The sequence below is a fragment of the Crotalus tigris genome, unplaced genomic scaffold, assembly GCF_016545835.1.
Source record: "Crotalus tigris isolate CLP2741 ecotype Arizona unplaced genomic scaffold, ASM1654583v1 scf7180000024316.1084291, whole genome shotgun sequence".
Classification (NCBI taxonomy): Eukaryota; Metazoa; Chordata; class Lepidosauria; order Squamata; family Viperidae; genus Crotalus; species Crotalus tigris.
The window spans coordinates 826837-852969 of NW_024100488.1; the positions used below are offsets into that span (position 1 = coordinate 826837).

The window sequence follows — 26133 nt, forward strand, 5'->3', positions numbered from 1 at the left end:
GAGTCGGAGGCGCGGAGAGCCTCTGGAGGGCGCCCGCTTGCAAAAGGCTTGCGTGGAGGCGAAGAGGCGCTAGGACCCCGCGGGTTCCCCGGCTGATCCGCTGCAGTGAGTAGTCCGGGTGTGGTAGATCCCGCAAGAGATCCACCGCCCGCCGGACAAGTCGCCCCGAGCAGCGTTTGGCGGCCAAGGTAAGCGGGGCTGGGGTTGGGGGTGGGGAGTTTGGGAGGTCGCGGGTCTTCTCTCCCGTGCTCTAGATCCCGCTGGCTTCCTGAGATCCCCTCGCCGGAGCGCGAGAGGAAATCTGCTTCCTGCCCGGGCCGCGTCTGGCCTGGCCTTCTGCGTCCCCCACCCCCCCTTCCGGGACCGGTTCCAGAGCGTTCCGCTCCCCGGGATCGGTCGTGGATCGCTTCTCCTCCGCCCTACAAGAAGGGATCTCCTTAGATCCCTCCTCCTATATTCCTCTTTGGATCTCCTGGGCCACCTCCCGCTCTTTTCCCTATAGCCTTATTTGGGGGCACAGAGGGGAGCCGCACAGCTGTTGGACTCCAGGTCCCATCAGGCCCAGCCAGGGGAACTGAAGAGTACCAGAATGGGAACCCCGTTTTAGGTCCCTGCTTAGGAGGATGACTCCTCCTTCTGCTCCCCTTAACATTCTTTCATTTGTTTGGACTCCCAACTCCCATCAGCCACAGCCAACTGAGAGGAGAGATAGGTGTTGCAGTCCAACACGTTCCGAGGGACCACCAGGGTCCTGGATTGGATATACACCGGGCTCCCCCCCTAACAGTCCTGCATTTGTTTGGACTCCCCAACTCCCATCAGCCACAGCCAGCTGACAGGAGTCATGGGTGTTGCAGTCCTTGGTCTTTGCTTAGATCTACATGCCTATGGCAGATGGCAGCCAGCCCCACAGAGGCCAAAGTGGGTGCCCCCATTGGGGTACCTGCAGGGACCCCGAGAGTCATAAGGATGAACTGTTGCACCCCTGGTGGAGTTTGTGCATTGCCCTCCTGAAATAAGATTGCTTGGTTTGGCTACCTTCCCAGTCTGGGTCAACCTTGTCAAAGTTGGGGACTTCAACTCCCAGAATTCCCCAGCCAACAAAAGGACTTCTGGGAATTGAAGTCTCACCAGGGAATTCTGGAACTTATTTCCATGTTGCTCAATCTTGGCAGCTTTAAGATGGGTGGAGTTCAACTCCCCTGGCTGGGGAATTCTGGGAGTTGGTCCATCCATCTTAAAGCCACCAAGATTGAGAAACACCGGTTTATTAGACGTCACTTTCTTCAGCGATCCTAGTTACTGAGTTTCTATTACCCACTAAACAATTCTCAAGTAAACCAATTCGCTGTAGTCCATTGTGAAGACACTGAGGTACTTCACGCTTGGAGACAACCTGCAAACCAAGGAAACTATGTGGATTGAGTAAACTATGAGTAAGCCTGGCTTGCAAATCCAGTTGTATGTCAGGTTTATTTGCTTAGTACCTGAAAGGGATGGTTCTTTTATCTAGTGATCGTCCCCTGCCTTACCCAGCTTAGCAGGTCGGGAGATCAGAGATCTGGGAAATGGTCTAAGAGGGGAAACTGAGGCTCTTGGGGTGGGTGGGAACCCCCATTTCTTGGCAGCGAGCCTGGTGAGTGGAATCCGGTCTTCCCAAGGGGAGAGAACTAGCTGGGGAATAATAACGGAAGGGCACCAGCTGAGTTGGAAGGGATCTGAGAGACCATCTAGTCTGACCCCTTATTACATCATTAGGAGGAGTTAGATTTGGAAGTTAGATTTGCTGGTATGTTTAAAAAAAATCCAATTCAATTTCAGTCTATTTAATGCTGACCAGTTGGTTTTTGTACCCTATACGGGTTGTCCTCAACTTACGACTGTTATTGAGCCTACAATTACAGTCGTAAGTCGACTCTAGATGAGATGGGAGGCATGTAAATTGAATGAATGAATGGTGCTGGTCGTTAAGGGGGTCATCAAGTGACCTGGCCGATTTTGCCACCTTTTTCTGCAGCTGTTGTAATGTGAACCTCGCTGTCGTTAAGCAGACTAGAGGGATTTTCCCTGGAAACTGGAAATAAAAGCCAGTTTCTAGCAAAAACATAGTAAATCTTGGTCGCATGACCGCAGGACGTAAGTGTGGGCCGGTTGCTGGATGCCCAAAAATGCTGTGACAGGACCCTGTTGGGGGGGGCATCTGGATTGCAAGTACCTGTTGAGGAGGTTCCTCGTAACTTTGAACGGTTGCTAGTAACTGATTGTAAGTCCAGGACTACTTGTGATTGAAGTGTGAAGCCATTCCCTCCCCACATACACACACACCCAAGTGGGGCAGGTTTACTTGGTAGCTAGTTTGAGCTACTTTTCTGAAAGTGTATCCAGGAGTTAAACGCCAGATTTTGTACCTCCTGCATTAAGGAAGAGATGATTCATTGTTGCAGCTGAGTAAACCCTGTGTAGTTTTTGCACATTAATGCAGGGATTCTCAACCGTGGCACTTTAAGACATGTGGACTTCAACTCCCAGAATTCCTCAGCCAGCCTTGGACTAGAGCAGAAGTCTCCAACCTTGGCAACTTTAAGACCTGTGGACTTCAACTCCCAGAATGCTAGAGAGGAACGAGAGTTGGGCCCACCAGTAATTCAACATTGGGAGTCCAACAGGACTTTTTCTGTTGAACTCCAGTGTTTCTCAACCTTGACCATTTTAAGGCATGTGGACTTTAACTCCCAGAATTCCACAGCCAGCAATGCTGGCTGTGGAATTCTGGGAGTTGAAGTCCACATGCCTTAAAATGGTCAAGGTTGAGAAACATGCTCTAGGGACTGAAAAAGCTTTTGTGAGTTGTGGGTCGCTTCCACCAAGAGGCGTTGACTCATTTTTTCATCAGAAACAAAAAGAATCTTTAGGCATGAATCATCAAAGATCCGAAAGATTTTAAAAGCTTTCTTCTTTGTTAACCCTGCCCCTTTCTCTCTGGGGTTTTCCTTTTTTTGGAAAAAATGTTTGTTTGTTTGTTTGCAAAATGTATGAGTTGCCCATCTTGTCACACAGTAACTCTTGTTGCCTTCTATTTCCAAAGTAGAGATCTATTTGAAAAACACCCTATTTTCTATTTCTTTTTTTAAAAAAACAGTTGTCAGTTTTGCTTTGTGTATTGTTTTCTCTCCGTTTTTCTTTTCCTCAACATGCAAATAAGTAACAATACCGAATGCAAAGTAATCAAGGCGGAAACCTGAGGTGTACTGCACCCTATTAAATTTATGACCATTTACTGTATCTTCTATCTCTTTCCTTCTCTCTCTCTCTCCCTCTCTCTCTCTCCCTCTCTAGATCCCCTTTCTTAGCATTTTCTGAAAATGTTCCTGGTCAAGAACTTTCTTGGAGGCGGAGGAGGTGGTGGCGGTGGTGGAAGCAACATCAACATTGGAAATGTCATTGGAGGATTTTTAAGTGGGGGAGGGGGTGGAGGGGGAGGGGGAGGCCAAGGGGGAGGAGCCATGAAATTTCTGGGAGGAGTCATCAGTGCCATCAGGTAAGAATGCGCTCTAAATTTTTATTTTATTTTATTTTTATTTTATTTTTATTTTATTTTATTTTTATTGTTTATTATTTTATTGTATTGTATTGTATTTATTTATATTTTATTTTATTTTTTATATTTGGAGACCATCCCTCTCACAGAGTGACTCTGGAAGATGTACAATAATAGAGAAATATGTGTTATAGTATTACACTGATATTTTATATTACACTCATAAGAATGTGAGAAATGGCTATTTTCCTGATTGCTTTTGGCGAGCCTGAAGTACTTTCCACACCTCCAGGAAGTGAAACTTCCTAAACCATGGTTGACACTTTCCTTTCAAGGGACATGCTACATAAAGGTGTTGCAAGCCTGGAGGCTTAGCTCAAAAATTCCCCACTGTGGACTAGCAACTTGCATTATGAGACGTTGTATTTCAGGTTCTTTGCGCCAAGATGAACAATTTTGCAGACGGCCTGAGGTCTTTCTTCCTCATGGCCAGCTCTGTGTGTCTCAACCTGCCAGAGAGCTGAAAATGGGAAGGCTGCATCCCAGTCAGATTCACACACAACCTGATTTGAGGATTACCTTAATTTAATCTCTTGTGGGAAGACAAGTAAATTGTGGTACATCAGATCACCAATCCTGTTCTCTGTTTTTAGAATTAGCTGTGGCTTAAGATGGAGCAAGGAACCAGGTATCTGATGGGTTTGCAGACCCCTTGCCCTCCACTTGTCACTTTACAGACCCCTTGCACACCACTTAAATCACACCTCCCCTTTATTTTCACCCCCTCAGCTTTTTGCTTTGGTGCCTCTGAGAAAGCTGAGTAAATTACACAAAGTTGCTTCCTTTTTGCATCTGGGTCTACTGGCATGGGACGCCCTGGGCGCTCCCCATTACGAGAAACTTCTGCTGGGGTTTTGTTTACAGTCAAACCGGTTTGCTAGCCCTGCAACACCGTCGCCATCCAGAAACCAACAATGCTGAGTTGAAATTCAGGTCAGCGGTTCTGAATGGCTGAAATTCCCAATTTATGAGCCATGAAAAAAAAAACACCAATTGGCATTAAAATGAGCCAATTTCAGGTGTTCTGGAATTTCCTTCTGTTCTTGGTGCTTGAATGAGAGAGAGGACAGCAGCAGCAGAGGGGTGCAGCGAGTTTCTGGCAGCGAAGACGCAGGTGTGCAGGACACCCCTGTTTCCTGAGTGCCTGTCCCCATGTTATAATTTCCTGCAAAAAGTGCTGCAGTCAGAGGTGGTCTGGGCCTGTCTACGGTTGCTCAATCAGTTACTGTCCAGAAGTAGTTCCTCAATTTTGCCACTTTAAGATGGGCGGACTTCAACTCCCAGAATTCCTCAGCCAGCCTTGCTCAGCCTCCTTCAGTGAACCTTGCTGGCTGAGGAATTCTGGGAGTTGAAGTCCGCCCATCTTAAAGTGGCAAATTTGAGGAACTGCTACCCATTGCTTTGTTGTTGTTGTTCCAATTCTACCTTGCAGGGTTATTGCAAAGATAAAAGGAAATGTTAGGGACACACACACAAACACACCAGTGACTTAAAGGATGGCCTGAATTATTAGTAGAATAAATTAGTGATATCAGTAAACCCTGTGTCTGGATGCAGCCATTGCAAGACATGTTTCATGTTAAGGAGTCTGCACACACACACTGTGTGTGTTTGAGAGAGGGGGCGGGTACAAGAAGAGCTTGCAACTTAGCTCCGAACTGCTTTGTTTGATGAAAGAGGGGTTGTAGCCATTCTGCATAGCCTGTTTGCATACAAATGTCTGCCAGCAGCAGAAAACTTCTGTGGAAGGAGATTTTTCTGAAATTCTCTTTTTATTTTTCATGCCTTCCTGCCTGCCAGTGAAGCAGCAGCCCAGTATAACCCAGAGCCTCCGGTAAGACCCCTCAGCTCTTCTCGCATGGTTGAAGGGATCTGCCTTTATTTGACTTGATTCCCTTCCTCCTTCCCTCCTTTTCCTTTACCCTTTTTCTCCTTCCTTTCTTCCTTCCCTCCCTCCCTCCTCCTCATCCTTCTCCCTTTCTCTCCTTCCTTACTCCCTCCTTTTTCCTTCTCCGTCTCCTTCTCCCTTTTTTTCTCCTTCCTTCCTCCCTCCCTCTCTTTCTCTTTCTCCTTCTCCCTTTCTCTCCTCCCTCCCCCCCAGTGAACCCAAGAAATGAGGGGAGGTCTCTTTTGAACCTCTTGCCCCACCCACTATAAAACTGCAGACTCTGCTGCTGCTTATCTTATCACTCCAGCAAGCAACATCTAGTTCAGGGGTAGGCAACCTTGGCTCTTTTATGACTCATGGACTTCAACTCCCAGAATTCCTGAGCCAGCTTGGCTGGCTCAGGAATTCTGGGAGTTGAAGTCCATGAGTCATAAAAGAGCCAAGGTTGCCTACCCCGATCTAGTTGAAGCATCGGAGAAGAAAAAAATATTATTTTATTCCCCAAACTACCAAGAAAGAACGCTCCCTTCCCAGCCAAGACTGGCAGAGCAAGCGACCATATTTAAACCACCAGCAACCTTAAGCCCCCCCCCCCCCACAGGCAGGGATGTTATTACCCATTACCCAGTTTATTTGGGTACTTCCTCTCCTCCTCTTCCTCCTGTAAGTGGTCTCTCGCATCCTGTCTTCTTCCCCAGCCGCCTCGCAGCCATTTCTCCAACATTGAAGCCAACGAAAGCGAGGAAGTCCGGCAGTTCCGCAGACTCTTCACCCAACTGGCCGGGGACGTGAGTATGGGGCGAGGGGGGCTCAGCAATGGAAAATTGGGGCTCAGTTGTGGCCGTAAGCCGAGGACTACCTGTAACATATAGCAAAAGTCACAGTTCAAAGGCTCGCCTGAAAAGCTGTTTTCAGAAACTTCCCCCAAAGCAAAGAAAGTGGGATTTATTGAAATCTTGGATCTATCTGCTTTGAATCATAATTAGATCTCAGACTGATATTCTTTTGTTAGGCCGCTCAACCCATAACTCTGATCCTTGGCTTCAAAAAAAAAAAAAGAAAAGAAAAAAGCCTCTTGCTCTCCTGAACAGGGTGTGTGGGGGAAGGGGTTCAAAAAGGCAAGATGGTGGCCACGGTCCCATTTTTGGCCCCTCCCCTCTCGAAGACCCTGCTCCTGATGGAGGGCCTTCTCTTTCGGCAGGACATGGAAGTGAGCGCGACGGAGCTGATGAACATCCTGAACAAAGTAGTCACCCGGCGTAAGTAGAGAACTCCTTCAGGGTGGTCCGTGGAGAATCAGAGCTGGGGGGGGGTTGTCACCTCCCCCCTGCCGATTCTACATCTTTCAGTTCTGAGAACGAAAGCAGACATTTCATTACCAAACATTCATCAGTGCTGCAAGAAAATCCTCAAGCTCAGAGAGCACCAAGGACCCCACAGTCCTCCTCTTCTCCCTTTTAGCCTTGATGTTGTTACCTAGCTGGGTCATGAAATGTCCGCAAAGAAACTATCAAGCTCAGAGAGCACTAAGAACAAAACAATTCTCCCCCTCCTCCTCCTCTCCACAAACCCTACTCCCTTCTATCCCTGATGTTGTTACATAGTTGGGACATGAAATGTCTGCAAGAAAGCAGCCAAGCTCAGAGAGCATCAAGGACCCCTCATTTCAACCCTGTGCCGTTTTGCCCATAGTAAAAAAATGACAATAAAAGTTATCTTAACTACAAATATTCCCTTACAAATATCTTAACTACAAATATTCCCACATGTCGTCCTCCTCCTCCTCCTCCCCCCTCTCCCTGCAACTCCTCTCCCTTCTAGCACTGATGATGCTGCCTAATTAGGATTGTGAAACATCTGCATGAAAGCCATCCAGCTCAGAGAATCCCAAGGACCCCTCATTTCAACCCTGTGCCGTTTTGCCCATAGTAAAAAAATGACAATAAAAGTTATCTTAACTACAAATATTCCCTTATATAGGCAGACACCTCCCCCCCCCCAACCCACCTGCAGCTCCAGTAGAAGGACCGAGTAAATTCTCTGCTGCAAAGGCAGGCAAACAGCGGTTGCTCCCCTGGATCGCAAGCGGTTCTTCTTCCCCAAACGGGGTACCATCGAGAGCGAAAGCTCACACGTCTCAGCCCATTTCTCTCCCCTTTTCAGATCCGGATTTGAAGACTGATGGGTTCGGGATTGACACCTGTCGTTCCATGGTGGCCGTGATGGACGTACCCTTTTGCGGTTGAACTGGGAGGGGGGGGGGCTTCTTAAAGGGGCTGGGCCGAAGGGTTGGGGGGACAGCCTTTTCTCTCCTTCCGGTCTGCGTCTCTTCCTCCCGTCCCTTGTCATTTTTCAACACGGAGGCCGGTGTTTCAAGTAGTCCAGTGTTTCCCAAACTTGACAATTTTAAGGCATGAGGACTTCAACTCCCAGAATTCCACAGCCAGCGTTGCTGGCTGTGGAATTCTGGGAGTTGAAGTCCTCATGCCTTAAAATTGTCAAGTTTAGGAAACACTGAAGTAGTCCCAGGTCCCCTCCATCCTTCAGTTTTTCTTGACGATGCTCCGTCCAGAGCGACACCACCGGCAAGCTGGGCTTTGAGGAGTTCAAGTATCTCTGGAACAACATCAAGAAGTGGCAGGTAGCGAATTTGCTTCCCCTTCTTAGGGGACAGGCGGGGTCTTGCCTGGGGGGCCAAGGACCCTTTTTGGCTTCTGGCCAGAGGCTAAGCACCCCCCCCCCTGTCTCCACTTCTCAGTGCATCTACAAGCAATACGACAGGGACCGATCCGGCACCATCGGCAGCCAAGAACTGCCGGGGGCGTTTGAGGCCGCAGGTGAGCAGCTTGATCGGAACAAGGTGACTCTTTTTCCAGCCTGCAAGTGACAGAAACCTCAGGCACCCGTTCTGCTCCTTAAAATTAAAAAAGAAAAAAAGAACGGCTGTTCCTTGGGTGGCTTTTGACTTTATTTTATTTTTTTAATGGGTGAATCGTGCCCCATATCAGAAAACCAAAACTTCAAGATCGCACAAATGGTCTACGGGTGGTCCTCGGCTTGCAACAGTTAGTGATCGTTCAAAGTTACAACGGCGCTGAAAAAAGGGGACTTAACAACCATTTTTCACACTTACAACCGTCACAGTCTCCCCACGGTCGTGATCAAATTCAGACGCTTGGCCACCGGCTCGTATTGATGGCGGTCGCAGCGTTCCGGGGTTCTTGTGATCCCCTTTTGTGACTTTCTGACAAAGTCCATGGGGGAAGCTGGATTCAGCTAACAATCTGTGTCACTCACTTAACAACTGCAGGGATTTACTTAACAACTGTGGCAAGAAAGAGGGTAAAATGGGTCAACATTCAGTTAACCAAGGTCTCACTTAGCAAAAGAAATCATAAATCGTAAGTCAAGGACTGCCTGTAAATCAGTTCCAACTTCTTATGCTTCCTTCTCTCCACCCCACCCTCCACCCCACACTCTCCATTTTTCTCCAGGCTTCCACCTCAACCAGCAGCTTTATGCCATGATCGTCCGCAGGTATTCAGACGAGAACGGCAACATGGATTTTGACAACTTCATCAGCTGCCTGGTGCGCCTGGATGCCATGTTCCGTAAGTGGCTGGGGCAGCCGTGCCCATTGGCATCCTCTTTGTCTCTCGGGTTCTCCTGCTTGAGCGGGGGGAGGGCTGGGCTAGAAGACCTCAGTGGTCCCTTCCAGCTCTACTCAATTCTTCCTCCATGGGGCTGAAGGGGATCCTAGCTTGGATGTCACCCGTGCAACTTCTGCCCCACTTCAGTCTCTGCGTCCTGCCCAGCAGTCAGCCATCCTCTCCGAGGACTCCCCCAGCCAGTGGGTGCCAGTTAGAGGGGCTGACGTGATTCAGCATCCTGAATCTCTAACCAGAGTGGGCTTTGGTGATAGGCAGGGGATTATGGAAGTCGGAGTGCCAGACCTCTGAAGGGGCAGAGGATGTGCCTCACTTCTGCAGCCTTGCCTGATTCATCCCTGGGTGTCAGGCACAACAGACCAGAGCCATTCACAAATGGCTAAAACTATCAACTTTATTGTTCTCCGCCTGTACTACAAGAATCTTCCCAAGCTGCTCTCCTTCCATTGGGAACGACCAGATCTTGGGATCTTCACGAATCTTGGGAGCGGTCAATGTTTGTGCCTCTTGCAGCTACGCAAAGGTCTTGAAACTAAGCCCATGCGTGACCCCCTCCCCCATCTAGCCTAGTTTCCCAACACCGGCTTTCTTCTTATAGGTGCCTTCAAATCTTTGGACCGAGATGGCAGCGGACAGATTCGTGTGACTCTGAAGGAGGTGAGAAAGAGCTTTTTGGCTCCTGCTCAGTTCAGGCTGCAGAGTGCGTTGCATACGAGTTTTCAGCAAGTACCACAATGTGCCAGGATATATCAGAGGCAGTTTTGAAGGAAAGGGCGCCAAGAAGCAGGATTATGCCCTCACTCCTCCCCACCCCACTCTTTCTTTGCATAACTTAGACCAAGGTTATCTAACCTACCTACCTACCTTCCTTCCTTCCTTCCTTCCTTCCTTCCTTCCTTCCTTCCTTCCTTCCTTTGTCTCTTTCTTTCTTTCTTTCTCTTCCTTCCTTTGTTTCTTTCCTTCCTTCCTTTGTCTCTTTCTTCTTTCTTTCTTTCTTTCTTTCCTTTCTTTCTTTCTTTCTTTCTTTCTTTCTTTCTTTCTTTCTTTCTTTCTTTCTTTCTTTCTTTCTTTCTTTCTTTCTTTCTTTCTTTCTTTCTTTCTTTCTTTCTTTCTTTCTTTCTTCTGCCCAAAGTCATCTTGTAGGGGACATGGGTGGCACAGAAATTTGATAAATAAATAAAATAAATAAGAATGTTTTTATGCCATCAGCACACGCTAGCTGAGGAATTCTGAGAGTTGAAGTCCATGAGTCTTAAAGTTGTCACGTTTGGAGACCTCAGTACAAGAGCGATGCAAAGAGGAGAGAATGGACAGGGAGAGGCAAAACCTGGGGATTAGAAGCTTGGAGAGGATCTGGAAAGTGAAAAGTCTCTCTCTTTTTTGTGTGTACAGTGGCTGCAGCTCACCATGTACTCCTAAGAGCCACCGGCTGTCAGGAAGACCACCCTTTCCTCTACCATCCCCAATTCTGTCCTGGAGTGGTATAGAATTCGGCATTACCTATTTGCAGATGTGTCTTCACCCTGGGAAAATCCAAGGAGATTCTATTCTGCGGTTCTGCTTCCTCTCCTGCAACCAAGCCAGGAAACTTCCTGTTTTTACTCTAGTGTTTTGCGTTGCAATTTTTACTCCCCATTGTAAAAGCAACGGCTGCTCTTCTCCATTAGCTTTTCACTTGCTGTCGCTGCTGCCTTTTCAAAGCACCAAGAGAGGGGGGGTTGTCTCTTGAAAGAGAAGCTCCTTTTCTCCCCCTCCCCAACCTGCTTGGATTCGAATGGTGCCATGCAGATTTGATAGGACCCCCCCCCTTTTTTTGAGTAAGTTTCATTTTGTAAGAGCCGTGTGAGATTTGGATGGAGAGATGGGCTTGCAAAGCACCAATTCCTTGCAAAACCAGGTTCCTTGTATGTGGGGGGGCAGTGTATACGGGTTTTTATAAATGGGGGCTAAAGCGATCTCTTTGTGGACACTGTGAAGTGGTGATGGATCCTCTGGACTTTCATCTGGACGTAATTTGTATTTTCCCAAAAGAGCCAGGTCATTGCACTAGAAATAAGATGAGCTGAGCTTGATGGTCATTGCCTACCACTTCTCAACCCCAGAAAATGTTTCCTCCTTTTTAAAATCCCCAGCACCCTTTGCCTGGACATGATTTAAAAAGCAATAACTTAGCAGTTTAGGGAACCAACGCTGAAGCTACTTAAATAATCCAGATATATGACAGCTTGGCCCTTTTTTTCTCAGGCTCCAGGGGCTGCCGATAGAGGCTCGGCCCAGACTCTTTAAACTTGGCTTTTGAATTCTATTTAAAAAAAGAAAAAGCATCTTTATCGCACACTATGTGGCTGCACCATGCAAATTTCTCAGCAATGCACTTTTGTCGCATGCCAATTCTCTGCGTGAATTTTGAAGGTCTATAAAGCAAGGCTGTCCAACTGTGGAAACTTTTAAGATTTGTGGACTTTGCTGGCTGGGGAATTCTGGGAGTTGAAGTCCACAGGTTGGACACTCCTGCTCTAAAGTACATGAAGGAGAACTCCGAATTTTATGGGCAGCATTTCGAGAATTGGTTTCCTTTAAAACGTGTTGAGGGATGTGTGAACCCTATCAGATTATGAAATGTGGACATTGTGAGTTTATAAGTCCTGGTTTCCTCCCTTTTTGAAAGGGCTGAGAAGGGAACCAGAGTAACACTAGGGGCTCTTTATACTTCTAAAAGCTGCAAATGCTTTCCCCAATTTGTTTTTGGATTCAGCTTCTCCAAGTCCAATTGTTGGCTTGAAATTTTAATGAATCACGTTTTTTCTCCTCCTAAAATTAATGAGAAGGACTTGGGGGGGGGGAGCTTTTGCAAATAGTCCTTTTGGAAATTTCCCCCAATTCTGGCCAAAGGCTTTGCTGGCTCAAAAAGAGAATTTGCTGGGGTGAAAAAAAAAAAGAATCTTGTGATGAATAATTTGCAATTCTAAATGGGGCTAATATTCTCTGTTTAGAACTGCCAGCAGATCTTTTCCTGTTGCCCCCCACGTCCCCCACAAACACCCCCAGGGTTAGAGGCTGCCTCCCACTGTATGCTCACTTTTTTAATAGCTCAATAGCAACCGGAGTAAAAGTTGCATAACAATTAGAATCCGCGTGCCTCTGTTGTGTTGTTTGCTCAGCGCCTTCTCCAGCAGAGGGAGGATGTGTTCTGTTTTCGGTTAATGCTAGTCTGTTTCAGCGTTACTCAGCCTTCTTTGCTGCTTAAATCTGTGTGAACTTCATGACCAAACTAGAGAATTTCATCATTGTTAGAAGGGAGGAGGAGGACTGTGGGGTCCTTGCTGCTCTCTGTGCTTAGCAGTTTTCTTGCAGACATCTCATAACCCAACTAGAGAACATCATCAGTGCTAGGAGAGAGTGGGGTTTGTTAGGAGGAGGAGGAGGAAGGACTGTGGGGTCCTTGGTGCTCTCTGAGCTGGGTTGTTTCCTTGCAGACATTTCATGACCCAACTAGGTAACATCATCAGTGCTAAGAAAAAGCATTGAACCCTGAAGAAGCTGCCTTGTGGGTATGCAAAGAAAGCCAGCCAATTCAGAGAGCACCAAGGCCCCACATTTGAAGGGCTGCCTTAATCTTGCTGTTTTTGGAGCACGTGGAGGCTCTGTTTTCCAGCATGGCTCAAGACCTGGTTTTTGTCTGCAGACGGGCCGACTGGGGGTTGTAAGGAGGGGCGAACGCCCCTCTGTCACATCTTGGGCACATTGGCGGTCTCTTTTGATGGATGTGCTGCCTCTGCCGATGAGTCACAGGCACTGAAGGCTGGACCAGCTTTGAGTCAGGAGAAGGTGGCTGTGACTGTCCTTGGGAGAAATGGAAGGGATTCGAAAACGGCCGAGTGTGGAAGGGATTTGGGGTGTTGGAGGTCTTAAGGTGTGAAATGAAGGGAAGGGGACCCTGAGGGAAGACTGGGGTCCCCCTTGGTTTACAGCACCTATCTTGCAACAGAAAAGGGGATTATTCTAAACCAGACCCAAAACAGATGTGTGTGTGTGTCTGTGTCTACCTGTCTGTCGGTCTATCTATCTGTCATCTACTATCTATCATCAATCCATTTATCTATCATCTCTCTCATTCCCTCTGTCTCCCATCTATCTCTCCATCCATCCATCCATCCATCCATCTCTATCTGCTAAAACCTCTTTTGTTATTGTGTCTCATCCATCTCTCTCTCTCTCTCTCTCTCTCTCTCTCTCTCTCTCTCTCTCTCTCTCTGTGTGTGTGTGTTTGTTTTGTGTTCCACCCTGTTTGAGAACCACCTGTGAAAATAAAATATTCCCCGGGGGATTTTGGGAAGCGAGGGTGACAATGGGCTGCAGCTGACAGCTGAGGCAGGGTGTGCTCGGGGTTTTCTTGCAAAGAAAGCTCACAACAAGCCAAGTTTCTCTCCCATCAGTGGCGTCTTTTTGCAAGTCCCCCCCCCCCCATGATCAACGCCTCCGGGGTTCGGCAAAGGGGTATGCCTGCGTGTGTGCCACCTGTCTTGTTGTCTCTGACACCCACTCTGTTTTCGAAAAGCTCAGTAGAAACAGGAATCAAAGTTGCATAACAAGAAATCAGCCTGGATTTTTATCCGGGTTGTCACACAACGATGCTTCCTTGGCAGGGAATAAATCTCACCTTTGAATCTCTGCCTGTCCAAATAAAGCCGGATTCCCACAATACATTTATTATCTGCAGTCACAATCCAGATGAGAGCGACATTCTCAGCGATGTGTGTATTGTGAGCAGCGAACTACACACTCAAACACACACACCGAAACCAACAGTGGATTTATGCCACTGGCATCAAACCACACACACCTCCCACTTTTTCTGAAATTAATTTATTCCTCCTTTGTTTTGCTTTGACAAACACAGGGAACACAGCAAGTGCTAAATATTCATCTGGAGAATGACATTTGGGCTCCCTGTTTTGTCTTTGATGCCAAACAAGCAGGTTTTGCCCAGGAATTGAAGGGTGAGCTGTAGAGAGGGATGTCCCTGGGACTTTGAACCAAATGTAACTTGACTCGCTTTCTCGAGTTGTCTTTTGACATTTTTCTCTATGAGGACCCCCATGTTGGCACTTGTTCTGCATTTTGTGAAGTGGATGAATACTGAAGAGCCCAGAACCATTGGGCTGGAGTAAGGAAAAACTTACCTACAAACTACAAAGAATTTCCTGAGAAATTTCCACAATTAACCAGTGGAACGGCTTGCCTCAAGAAGCTTTGGGTGCTCTTATCACCGGAGGCTTTCAAGAAGAGACTGACAGCATTTGTCCGGAATGGCATAGGGCAGGGATGTCCAAACTTGGGGACTTCAAGACTTGTGGCCTTCAATTCCCAGAATTCCCCAGCCAGCCATGAATTCTAGGAGTTAAAAGTCCACAGGTCTTAAGGTTGCCAAGCTTGGACACCTCTGACGTAGGGTCTCCTGCTCGAGCAGGGGGTTGGACTAGAGGACCTCCAAGTTCCTTTACAACTCTGTTGTCCTGTTCTGTCCAAATTTCCTTTTCAGATAGACTGCCATTCCAGGAAGAACGGCCTGCCAACGAAGCCTTCTCTTTTGTCCCTCAACCAGGACCGTCTTTGGCATTTGCCAAACTGGAAGTTATTTAGCTGCGTTGCCCAATTACCCAAAGATGCTGTGGTTGCCTTGGTTACCAAGACATCTGCCGGGTAACCAAGAGGTTCCAGTTGCCCCGGGTTACAGAGATGTGCCAAAAAGCCCAGGATGTATCCAAATCTTGGCCCAGTTGTAAGAGGCGAAGCCGGGCCATAGTTCACAGGCCTGCTGTGTCCAACCTGACCCCCCGCCCCTCTGGCTCTCTGTGCCTCATACTGGAGGAGGGGTCCCTGGGGGCCTAAAGTTCATTGTGTCGGCCGCAGAGTTACTCAGGTGACGGCACCAAGTTGCCATCTCCATCCTCCCGGCCTCTCATCAGGTTGCCCTTGGCAACAGCATCCCCTGGAGGGAGGGAAAGAGAGGGTACCAACTCCAGTCCTACCCCACCCTTTTTCCCCCAACCAGGCAGCCAATGGGGAGATTCCGCCGCCTGCCTTTCAGGGTCTCTGCCCAATGGCTTCCCTCCAGAGGCGGGAGCCAGGCTGCCTTGATCTTGCATGGGAAGGCGTGGCTCATTTCTGGATGAAGCTTGGGCTGAACAGAGAAGAAAAGCAGTGAAGCAGGAAGAGGTATGTGGGGATGGGGGTGACGGGGTGGGAGGGGCACATATTGGGGTGGTGGGCTGCAAAAGGAGACCCCAACGGATGGAGGGACCCTTAAGAAAGTCAACCTTTGCCACAAGCATCCTTGCAAATCTTCCCGGATGCCGAACTTGATGCGAAGCTGATCCTGGTGACCTGCACCCAGTCTTGGTTTTCCCCTGGGGACAAACTCCCAATTTGGGGGGGGGGGGTTGCATGATCCTAGATCACTTACAAACCTCTTTCTCTGGTGCGTCAGAGGCAGCGAAATGGGTCCTCCGACTTCTCAGCGACCTGTTGTTTACTAAGGACCGGTTGCAAACTGGCAAAGGGCTTGGAGGTCTGTGGTTTAAAAAGTGAATTTGCCAGGAAAAAACAATCAAAATTGGCTGGTGCCTCAGAAGGGTGACTGTTCTTTGCAAGTCTTTGAGCTGTGTCTTTTGGGAACCAGGGAAGTATGCGTGCGTCCGTGTGTGTTTGGTGTGTGTTTGTGCCTGTGTGCAGGCTGTTTGGAGAAGCAACCAGCCAGACACTCTGGACAGAGCTGCCTTCTTCAACCTGGCGCCCTCCCCATGCCTCACGTTACCCCTCCTCTCCAGCCTTGTGGAGACCCCAAAATATGAGCCCAGAGGTTTTTTTTCTATATATTTGCAAGGTGTAACCCAGGAACTTTCTGCAGAAAGCTTGCCAAATTGTTTCGCCAGAGGATCCAGTCTGGAGGTTGAATGGACTCTGATCAATATCTCTCTGTAGGGTATTTCTACGCAGTTGCTTTTTCTAGGTTTTCCAGATGTGAGTGATGGGGACACCTCTGGTCTGTCCAGCCCCACAGCTGGATAAGTTGGTTAAACAGGACTCAACCTTTTCTCCACAGTGTCTCCTGAGGAAGAATTTGTATTTAAGGATTCAATTCGTCCTCTGATTTGTCTTTCAGCTTTAAGCTGCTCCCCCCTTTTCTTGCAATTTTCCCTCTTCTGTTCCAGACTTGGAGATTCCAGTTGCAGAGGGTAGGTTTGGTTTGAGAAGGCCAACCTGTAGCATGTCAGCCTGCTCTTTTGCAAACACTGGCACTTTCCCTCTTAGGCTTTCTCATTTCAAGATGCTTCTGCTGATCTTTGCAAAGAGGCCTCTCAAGCAGATGGTGTCGGAAACAAAGTTAGCATGTTCTCGTTATACTTTGGACCCTTCTCGATTCATGCATACATTTTCATGAGTTGGGGTATAATTAGACAGGGAACGCTCTCTGTTCAAATGTGATCTGAGGCAAAAAAAAGAGCCCCCAAAACCAACTCTGCCATCCAGAAAGAATGGAATGGAACAAGCGCCAATGAGTTGGAAGGAAATAATGCTGTTTGTCCCGTGTGGGGGAGCCAAGCTGCAGGGACGGCTTGGGTCTGCTCTGATCCTCATCCTGCAGGCAAGGACTTCTTGTTCTTGATAAAAGGGCATTATTAAGCTGCAAAGGAGTGAATCAAAACTGCCCAGAAGTCACTTTGCAGAGTAACATGAGCGGCATATACAATTAATAGATAGATGATAGATAGATAGATAGATAGATAGATAGATAGATAGATAGATAGATAGATAGATGATAGGTAGGTGGGTAGGTAGATAGACAGACAGACAGACAGAGACGGACATATAGACAGACAGAAATAGGAGAGATGAGAGATGTATGATAGATAAATGATAGGATAGATAGAAATAGGATATATAAGATATAGATACAAATAGAGACAGAGAAATAGACAGATAGAAATAGGATAGATAGATAGATAGATAGATAGATAGATAGATAGATAGATAGATAGATAGATAGACAGACAGACATAGGATAGATGACAGATCAATACAAATAGTGACAGACAGAAATTGGATGGATGGATGGATAGATAGATAGACAGATAGATAGATGATAATGGACAGATAGAAATAGGATAGATAGATGAGAGATGATATATAGATGGATACATAGATATAGGTAGATAGATGATAAATGATAGATAGATGATACATGATGAAAGACAGACAGAAATAGGATAGATGATATATAGATAGATACAAATAGAGACAGTGAAATAGACAGATAGACAGAAATAGGATAGATAGATTGATACAAATACATAGTGACAGAGACAGACAGAAATTGGATGGATGGACGGACGGAAAGACAGGGAAGTGAGAGAACGAACGAGTGAGAGAGAGAGAGACAGACAGACAGCATGTTGAGATGTTTGGCAACCACAGTGGTGTTGTGGTGCAGAAGTTGGACCAATCTGAGCAGACCCAGGTCCACATCTGCCCTCAGCTATGGAAACTCATCAGGTGATTTTAAGCCAATCATTCTCAGTTCAGCCTACCTGACAGGATTGTTGTGGGTGACGTGATGGAACAGCTTTGTGAGGGACTCTTGGAAAGCGATGACAACCCTGTGTGGGTTCCTGAACTGAACAAAGGAAAGAAAGAAAGAAAGCTTTGCTGTAATGGTATTAAAAGGACCCTCTTCTTCCTTCTCCCACCCCCCCCCCCAGACAAGGACTTGTTCTTTTCCATTTTAGAGCAGGCCAAAATATCCCTCGGACTGAGTCACTCTCAACAGCTCAATTAACCGATGTCCTGGGTGCGCCTGAAACAGCCGTCTCTTTTTTTGCTAGAAATAATGGCAGAAACACCGCAGCTTCTCCCCACCAAGTCTGAAAAGGACATTCTCTGTCTGAAGAGCTCTTTTCTTTGCTGGCGCCAATTTAATCCGGTTTTAATCTAAGCGCATCTAGACAAAAAAAAATCTTCCAAAACCTTGCGTTGCCTCGATGGAAGACGGGGACGGGATGGCTGCTTTTGATCAGCCAATTTCCTTTTGTGTTTCTTCGTGGGGGGAAGGGGGGGCTCAAGGTAATCCAAATAGAAAGCGAAGAGCAGGATGTACGGCAGGGATCCTCAAACTTGGCCACTTTAAGACTTGTGGACTTCAACTCCCAGAATTCCCCAGCCAGCATGGCTGGCTGGGGAATTCTGGGAATTGAAGTCCACAAGTCTTAAAGTGGCCAGGTTTGAGGACCCCTGATGTATGGTAACGGGGCTAGGGGGGGCTTTGTCAGCTGGCAGCTTGAAAGGCCGTTTTGAGACCTTGGCAATTTCCCCGTTCTTTTAAAATCCTTTCAGAAGGCAAAATAGAGAAACACAGACCGGCTCTGAGCAACAGAGGGGAAAATTTTGAGCAGGGCAAAAGTTGCTGGAAAGGGAACAGCCGACACTCTCGGAATGCCAGATTCCCACAACCAGCTGCTTCTGTGGCCAGAATTAAGGCCGCAATTTCCAGACTTGGAAGGGACCTTGGAGGTCTTCTATTCCAACCCCCCTTGCTCACGCAGGAGACCCTGAACTATTTCAGACAAATCCAATCTCTTCTTAAGCAAACACCCCCCCGTGTTGGAGCACCCACAACTTTTGGCAGCAAGCGCTGATTCAATTTGGGGAGTTTTCTTTTTTCAATAAAATGGAGACTTCCAGAGATTTAAGAAACGGGGTGGTCGGTTGATTGGAATGGAGGACACGGGCCGCATCCAGCAGCTTGAGAAATGAAACTGGGTCTGGAAGACTCCGGGGGACTTGCTCCCCCCAAGAAGGCCCCTCCTTTTATTCCTAAGTAGATCCCTTTGCTGCACCCCCAATGCTCCTAGAAGTGGGACATGGCCAGCCAGGATTCTGTTTTGTTTGCAAACCGATCTGAGCCAAGCTTGCTTCAAGAGGAGGAAGAACTGTCAAAAGAGGGGGGTGGGTGTGCACCCACAAAGTTGCTTCTGGAAGGTAGCAGATGGGGGAGAGAGCCCCCCCCCCACACCCATCACTCTCTTCCCACACCCCGGAGCCAAGCATTGTCTTCTCTGGGAATCGCACCCGCAGCTTCCCAAGTTTGCAGCTATAAATACAGAAAGTTAACAAGGGCACTTTGTTTTGCAACGCGGCGCCCGCCTCTTGTGCATTGTGCAAGGTGACAGCAACACCGGGTGTTGTTCTCCCGAGGCATCCCTGGGCTTTTTTTTACCCGGAGGACCCTCCTTTCCTCCCCCCCAAGCGCTATCTTTGGCTGCCGGGAGGGGGGGGGTCGGCTCTGTGCCTCCCCCTCCTCCGCCTCTTCGCCGCGCTCCGCTTGGCGCAAGATCCGCGCACAAAGGCAACACCTGTTCTGCAAAGAGGGGCCGGGGATGCTCCAGGAGGGGGGGGGGGACAGAGAGCGGGGAAGACCTGAGCTGGGGGCGGCCTGGGGAGGGGGAACGGGCGGGGGCCCGGCTGTTTCTGGCTCCCGACTCGCAACAGCTGCGCTTTTTTCCCACGTGATAATTACACGCTTGGAATCCGGTGCGGGAGAATAGGATCGCGGGGAGGAGGGGACTGCGGAGGTTTCGGGGGGGGGGCTCAGGGCCGCCCTATTGGGTTTCTTTTTCTTGGGGTGGGGGGGGGGAACAGCAACAATAGGACGACCACCGCCGAGTGAGGTTGCGATGTGGAGCACGAGTCGCGTGGCACCTGAAAAGTTGTGTCACTGGGTGTCACGGTGCGCTTTTCACGCAAAGGATTGCGAGGCCAGGCGCTGAAAGGGAATGGGGCTGTGTGTCCGTCCGTCCGTCCGTCCGTCCATCCATCCATTCATGCTCAGGTATAAATTCAGTGGCACCCATGTCGCAATTCTGCATTGTTATATGATGGGGTCCGTGGTACTTTAATTATTTTGTTTTGAATCGCTTTGACCATTCGCTTTGAGAGTTTTTTTTATGGGGTGGGGTGGGGGCCCCAGAGTCACACCTAGGAAATAGCCAGGTCTATAAATGTAATAAACAAATAAGGAAACAATAAGCATTTTCTAGTGCTTGGTACAAAAACGTGGGATTTGGGTTTTTTTTTAAAGCCAAGTTTCTAGCCCTCATGGCTATGAGGTCATATTTGAATTCCCCGCTTGCTCTGGGGAATTCTGGGAGTTGAAGTCCACCCACCTAAAGTGGCCAAGGTTGGGGAAAGATAGGGGTAGATCGTTTGACGGATGGGCTGCCCACCTACCCAAAAGATATTTCTCCCCTTGGTGCCCCCTCTCCCCCCCCGTTCTCTTTTGCAGGAGAAGCTGGCCCTTCCCGTCCGAAGGAACCCTGTCCCTCTGTGCTCCCCGGGGGCAGCCCAGCATGGCAGCCCAGCATGGCAGCGTGGCGGGATCCGAGTCGGAAGGCCTGGAGCAGCGGATCCACCACATCAACAACGAGGTGGGGGGCTTTGCCGGGGCGGACAGGGAGCTCCAAGCCCCTTCCTCTCATCAGGATGGCTGTTGCCCCCACCAGAAACGGGACAGGGCGCCAATGGGGCACCCTGGAGGGCAAGAAGCCTCCCCTTGGCTCAGCCTCATCTTCATATTCTTGACAGACATTTATTCATTTATGAAATTTACTCCTTTCTGCAAACAGGGAGCGAAATTTCCAACTTGCTAGAGGTAGTCCTCCACTTACATCTATATGTTTAGTGACTGAAGTTACAACGGCATTGAAAAATGTGACTTATGACCATTTTACACATTTGCAACCGTTTCGGCCTCCCCAGGGTCACGTGATCAAAATTCGGACGCTTGGCAACTGACTCACATTTACGACGGTCGCAGCGTCCCGAGGATCACGTGATCCTCTTTTGAGACCTTCTGACAAGCAAAGTCAAGGGGGGGGGGTGCAGATTCACTTTACAACCATGTGACTAACTTTACAACCGCAATGATCCACTTAACGACTGTGGCAAGAAAGGTCGTATAATGGGACAAAACTCACAACAACGGTCTTATTTAGCAACAGAAATTTTAAGTTGCGGTTGTGAGTCAAGGACTTCCTGTGTATTTCTGTGCCTTTGGGCTGCATCCCCCTTTCTCTGACCCCATTTGTAGTTTGGGTTCCTCCCTACCCCCTCCAATGAAATAAAATTGTAGGATCTAATTGTTCAATTTGGATTAGGAGATTTGTCAGGACTCCTGCAGCTTTAATTAATACTTTCCCCCGTTGAACTAAGCAGCTACCAGTGCCTAGAAGTACCTCCTATTTCACCAGAGTGGGAGATAGACCAGTGGATAACTGGTTAATTGCTTCTTAATTGATCTTTAATTGCCCAAATCCTTGCATTTTCTTATTCTCCTATTAGCAGAACAGTGCTGGGCTGTTTTTTTTTTTATTAAAGGAAAGAAAAATGAGAAAATTGTAATTAAAGCCATCCAGTCGCAGGGCAATTAAACTGCAGCTTAATCAACAGTTTACCAGTCATGTTGCTGCTGTGTGGAACGAATAACAATTAATGGCAAAAAGAGAAAGCTTCTAATTAAAGGTTCAGGAGCCCTTTCTCTTCACTTTAGAGAGGGAAAACCACAAGGAAGGACTGACTTCCAGAATATTTTGTCAAGGGCTAGACAGAAATTAAAATAATGACAGTTCAAGGAAATCTCCATTTCCAGAATCTGAACAGTACAGATTTATGTTGCTAAGTGAGACAGATGTTAAGTGGGTTTTGCCCCATTCAATGACTTTTCTTGCCAGAGTTCTTAAGTGAATCACTGCAATTGTTAAGTTAGTGACTCAGTTGTTAAGTGAGTCTGACTTCCCCTGTTGATTTTGCTTGTCAGAAGGTCTGAAAAGGGGGATCAGGTGACCGTGGGATGCTGCGACCGTCGTAAGTATGAGTTAGTTGCTGAGCATCCGAATTCTGATCATGGGACCACAAGGATGCTGCAACGGTCGTAAGTGTGGAAAATGGTCATCAGTGTCATTGTAACTTTGAACGGTCACTAAGTGAACTGTCGTAATTTGAGGACAAATCTATATTGTATATGCTGAGCTCAAATATTTGCTGGGTTTTTCCTTTTGCAATCAGTTTGTGGGTGCTGACAACACCTTGAGTGCTTTAGAGCTGATTAAGCATCGTCTTTTTCACTTCCAATTAATGAGAAAAATATGCAGAGCAGGCAGTAGAAGCTGATTCTTTTTTTAAAAAAAAACAAGCTGTTTTTTAAATCTGAAATTTTGGAATGTCTGCAGTGGGGTTTCAGGATTCTCACTTAAAACAAGATATATATATATATATATATATATATATATATATATATATATATATATATATATATATATATATTAGTCCAGTCTTCTGAAACAGACAATATGGAAGGACAGTGACTGTTTTTCTCTCATAATATTGCATTCTTCATTTTTAAAAAATTTTTTTTGCAGTCTCTGGAAAGTACCAGGCGAATGCTGCAGCTGGTGGATGAGGTAAGAGGCGAAGCGAGGGAGGGGTGAATAGCATTTTTATGACTAGCTAACAGGGAACACTTGGGGAAAAATGAGACGCCCATTTTTTTTTTTTAAATTCTAGCCTAGCCATTGTTCATTCTCGTTTGTTTCTGATTTTCCCACAGAGCAAAGATGCCGGGATTCGAACTTTGGTGATGCTGGATGACCAAGGGGGTAAATTCTGAGGATTTCTCGCAATGGGAAAATATCCCCACATCCTAAACTGCATTTCTTTAATCATGGTTTATGGGAGTTTTATACCACTGTTCTCCAATCTTGGCGACTTTAAGACTTATGGACTTCAACTCCCAGAATTCATGGCTGGCTGAGGAATTCTGGGAGTTGGAGTCTATAAGTCTTAAAGTTGCCAAGGTTGGAGACCCCCGTTATAAATCACAATTATACCCCTTATGCTAAGTCAAACCACATTATGACAGCTTAAAATTTGAACCCATTCATTGTTTATCTGTGCTTCTTTCCAAATTTTTATACACCACCCCAATTGTACAGTTCTGGCCGGGGCAAAGAAATCACAGAAAAAAAGCAAAATAAATTCAGGCCCCTCATGATAAGTTAATGAGGTAGACTTAACGATCATCTGTTTAACAACCATGGCAAAAGGTGGTCCTAAAATTTGCATGGTTTCAGCCTCTTTGGACACAACTGCCGCTCGCCTATGGATGGCCTCGGGAGGGCCCTTCCTGAGCCCCATATTCACGGTCTTCTCTCTCCCCCTCCTCCCGCTCAGAGCAGCTGGACCGCATTGAGGACGGTTTAGACCAGATTATCCAAGACATGAAGGAAGCGGAGAAGAACCTCAGCGACATGGCCAAGTGTTGTGGCCTTTTCGTCTGCCCCTGCGCCAAGTAAGTTCTTGGGTGGGCACAACTCCTTGCGGGAAGCCAGGATTCGTGGTTTAAGCATGCTGTGAGCCACGGTAATCGTGTGTGCATGTGTACACAACAGTCAGTCAGTCCTGGATTGGACCAGGGTGCTTCAGGCCTGTATTTCCCAAACAGGGTGTTTGCAGATAAACTGCTCTTGTATAAGGAGGCTTTCCTCCTCCTCCTTGTGGTTCCTTGCTGGCTTCCTTCGTGGATTTATTCTGTGCTCTCTCATCCTCCAAAGAAGGAACCCTGGCAGCTTTTCTTCCAGAGAAGCGTCTACAGGGCAGGAAGAGAAGGTCAAAGAAGTCAAGAGGGCAGCCTGAAAAAGGAGCAAGGTTTGAAGCGCACGGTGGTGGCTGCCATCTTGACTTCTTTGACCCTCCTGGACCCCCGTGTCTTCTAGCAGGGAGCCTCAGAGAGGGTGCAAGCAAGGATGTTTTTCCTTTTTCATTCCAGGTTAAAGAACATGAAGGCCATGGAGGCTAGTAAGGCGGCCTCTAGCAACACCCAGGATGTGGTCTCACAGCAACCCATCATGATGACCGCGGGGACACAGATGATGATGAGCGGGCCCTTCATCCAGCGGTAGGGCAAAGGGTCTCTGGAGGAGAGGAGGAATGGGGGACTGTGGGGGTCCTCAGTGCGCTCTGAGCTTGGTGGTTTTCTGGCAGACATTTCATGACCCAACTAGGGAACATCATCAGTGTTAGGAGGGAGGAGACGACTGGAATCTCGAACGCAGGGCTCAGGCCCTGCTAACATGAGAGAGCTTGTAAACTGCAAACCCTACATTTGGGACTCCCAGTGTTCATGCGTGGGCACGCTTGAGCCCCACAGCGCTCTCTGCACGTGTGTTCTTGCCCAGGGTAATGAAGGACGACGTGGAGGACGAGATAGAGCAGAATCTGACCCAGGTGGACAGCATGCTGAGTAACCTGCGCAGCATGGCGGTGGACATGAGCAACGAGATTGATGTCCAGAGCAAGCAGGTGGAGAATATCAAAGAGAAGGTGAGCAATGTTTCGCTTAACAACGGCAACGGGAAAGGTCATAAAATGGAGCAAAATGTTGATCTCAATTGTGATCGTAAGTCAGGGATGATCTGTATGTTGCTGTGGCTATTTCTTGCTTCAGCAGCAGAGGGCACTATTGCTTTATTATTTAAAACAGGGGTCTTCAAACTTGGCCCTTTTATGACTTGTGGACTTCAACTCCCAGAATTCCTCAGCCAGGAATTCTGGGAGTTGAAGTCCACAAGTCATAAAAGGACCAAGTTTGAAGACCCTTGATTTAAAAAGTAAAGGCTCCCTCCAGCTGCCTCCCCAGGGTTAAGTTGGCAACCATTTAGAATACAGAATAACAGAGTTGGAAGGGATTCTTAAGGTCTTCTAGTCCAACCCCCTGCTCAGTGCTTCTTTTCTTCTCTTCCCCCCCCCCTCACCCTGGCAGGCCGTTGCCAATGTGATCAGCATCAGCGAAGCCAACAACCAGACCACGAAGATGCTGAAGAAAGCCTGAAGCTACTTCGGCCCCTCACCCCCCTCTTCCCGCCCCCCACTTTCACCAAATGCAACCGGTTACCGGCTTCTTCCGTCCTCAGCTCCAAAGTGGACGCCTTCCGATCCAAGTGATTTAAACCAAGTTTCCTGTGTGAATCTCATCCATTTTCTGAACCAACATGCATGCTTTCAGGATGCTAAAGTGATGCCCATGTAAACGGCAAGGGGGGGAGGCTAACCTGAGCTTTGGCCCTGGGTGTGTGTGTGTGTGTGTGTGTGTGTGTGTGTTTCCCTTGGTACAAAGAACCCGCTGGGCTGTCTGGGTGCCACCCAGCCCACCCCCTCTTTAATGGCTAGGATGGCCGATGAGCAGCCCCCTTGCTGGAGGAACTGCTCTCTTGAAGAGGAAAGGAAAACTGAGAAACTGACTAGGCTGCTTCCAGGATTCCCCATGGGAAAAAGCCAGGAACAGCTATTTTTCAGCCCGATGGGAAAATAAACGTCCACCCAATTTGGCTTAGTGTGGCCACGAATGTTTCTGTAGCTGAAAGCTACAGAGCTTGGGGAAGCCAAGAGCCCTGGTGGGACACTTGAGGTCATCCAAACAGGGATGGGGTGACTGCTGAAAGAGGCAGGGCTGATCTCCTCTGGGGTATCAACACCCTGATGCGGATAGAAGCGGGTCCATTCAGAAAAACCAACAGTCCAGTGTTTTAATTTATATTTAGGCTCCATCCAGCCTTTCCCAATCAAGTCCTCCGGGTTCTGTCCAAGACAACAGAGGAGAACCAAGCTGCCCACTTGGCCGGGCACCGGACCAGGCAAGGCTGGCGTGGCCCAGTGGGAGCGTTGGCTGGATGCAGAGTAGGACCCAGGCCAGCAAGCGCGAGAAGGCAGCCCCTCCAAATGTCCAGTCCACGCACCACCCCTGAAAATATGGCTTGGCTTATTTGTCACTGTGGATTTCAACACTGTGTGCCTGTTTCGTTTCTCTATTTTTAAAAAATCTGTTTCTGACTTATGGTGTGAGTGGTGGGTTTTAAAGTCCAGGCAAAATG

General features: G+C 47.9%; 2 protein-coding genes across 3 annotated transcripts; both read left to right on the forward strand.

Annotated features, from left to right (window-relative positions):
- The first annotated feature begins 35 nt into the window (after positions 1 to 35).
- On the forward strand, positions 36 to 12284 carry CAPNS1 (calpain small subunit 1). Its single transcript, XM_039325083.1, has 11 exons — positions 36 to 188; positions 3337 to 3538; positions 5399 to 5432; positions 6185 to 6274; positions 6688 to 6745; positions 7650 to 7714; positions 8059 to 8127; positions 8245 to 8323; positions 8981 to 9097; positions 9753 to 9811; positions 10547 to 12284. The coding sequence occupies exons 2-11, from the start codon at positions 3363 to 3365 to the stop codon at positions 10571 to 10573; spliced, it is 774 nt and encodes a 257-aa protein (XP_039181017.1). The 5' UTR covers positions 36 to 188; positions 3337 to 3362; the 3' UTR covers positions 10574 to 12284.
- Positions 12285 to 15306: 3022 nt separating this feature from the next.
- On the forward strand, positions 15307 to 26133 carry LOC120299861 (synaptosomal-associated protein 25-like). 2 transcript variants are annotated; one of them, XM_039325129.1, is made up of 8 exons: positions 15307 to 15373; positions 20496 to 20637; positions 22627 to 22668; positions 22815 to 22863; positions 23438 to 23555; positions 24033 to 24161; positions 24442 to 24586; positions 25026 to 26133. In XM_039325129.1, the coding sequence occupies exons 2-8, from the start codon at positions 20560 to 20562 to the stop codon at positions 25092 to 25094; spliced, it is 630 nt and encodes a 209-aa protein (XP_039181063.1). In that variant the 5' UTR covers positions 15307 to 15373; positions 20496 to 20559; the 3' UTR covers positions 25095 to 26133. The 2 variants fall into 2 exon arrangements, with proteins under 2 accessions (XP_039181063.1, XP_039181062.1); XM_039325128.1 differs by lacking the exon at positions 15307 to 15373 and adding an exon at positions 19867 to 20042.

Excerpts from the sequence above, each read along its gene's own strand:
- CAPNS1 (XM_039325083.1), top strand. The coding sequence starts at position 3,363 with ATGTTCCTGGTCAAGAACTTTCTTGGAGGCGGAGGAGGTGGTGGCGGT. Across the intron at positions 3,539-5,398 it reads GGAGTCATCAGTGCCATCAG|TGAAGCAGCAGCCCAGTATA; the intron begins GTAAGAATGCGC and ends CCTGCCTGCCAG. Across the intron at positions 8,324-8,980 it reads GGGGGCGTTTGAGGCCGCAG|GCTTCCACCTCAACCAGCAG; the intron begins GTGAGCAGCTTG and ends ATTTTTCTCCAG.
- LOC120299861 (XM_039325128.1), top strand. The coding sequence starts at position 19,987 with ATGGGGCTGTGTGTCCGTCCGTCCGTCCGTCCGTCCATCCATCCATTC. Across the intron at positions 20,638-22,626 it reads TCCACCACATCAACAACGAG|TCTCTGGAAAGTACCAGGCG; the intron begins GTGGGGGGCTTT and ends TTTTTTTTGCAG. Across the intron at positions 24,162-24,441 it reads AGCGGGCCCTTCATCCAGCG|GGTAATGAAGGACGACGTGG; the intron begins GTAGGGCAAAGG and ends GTTCTTGCCCAG.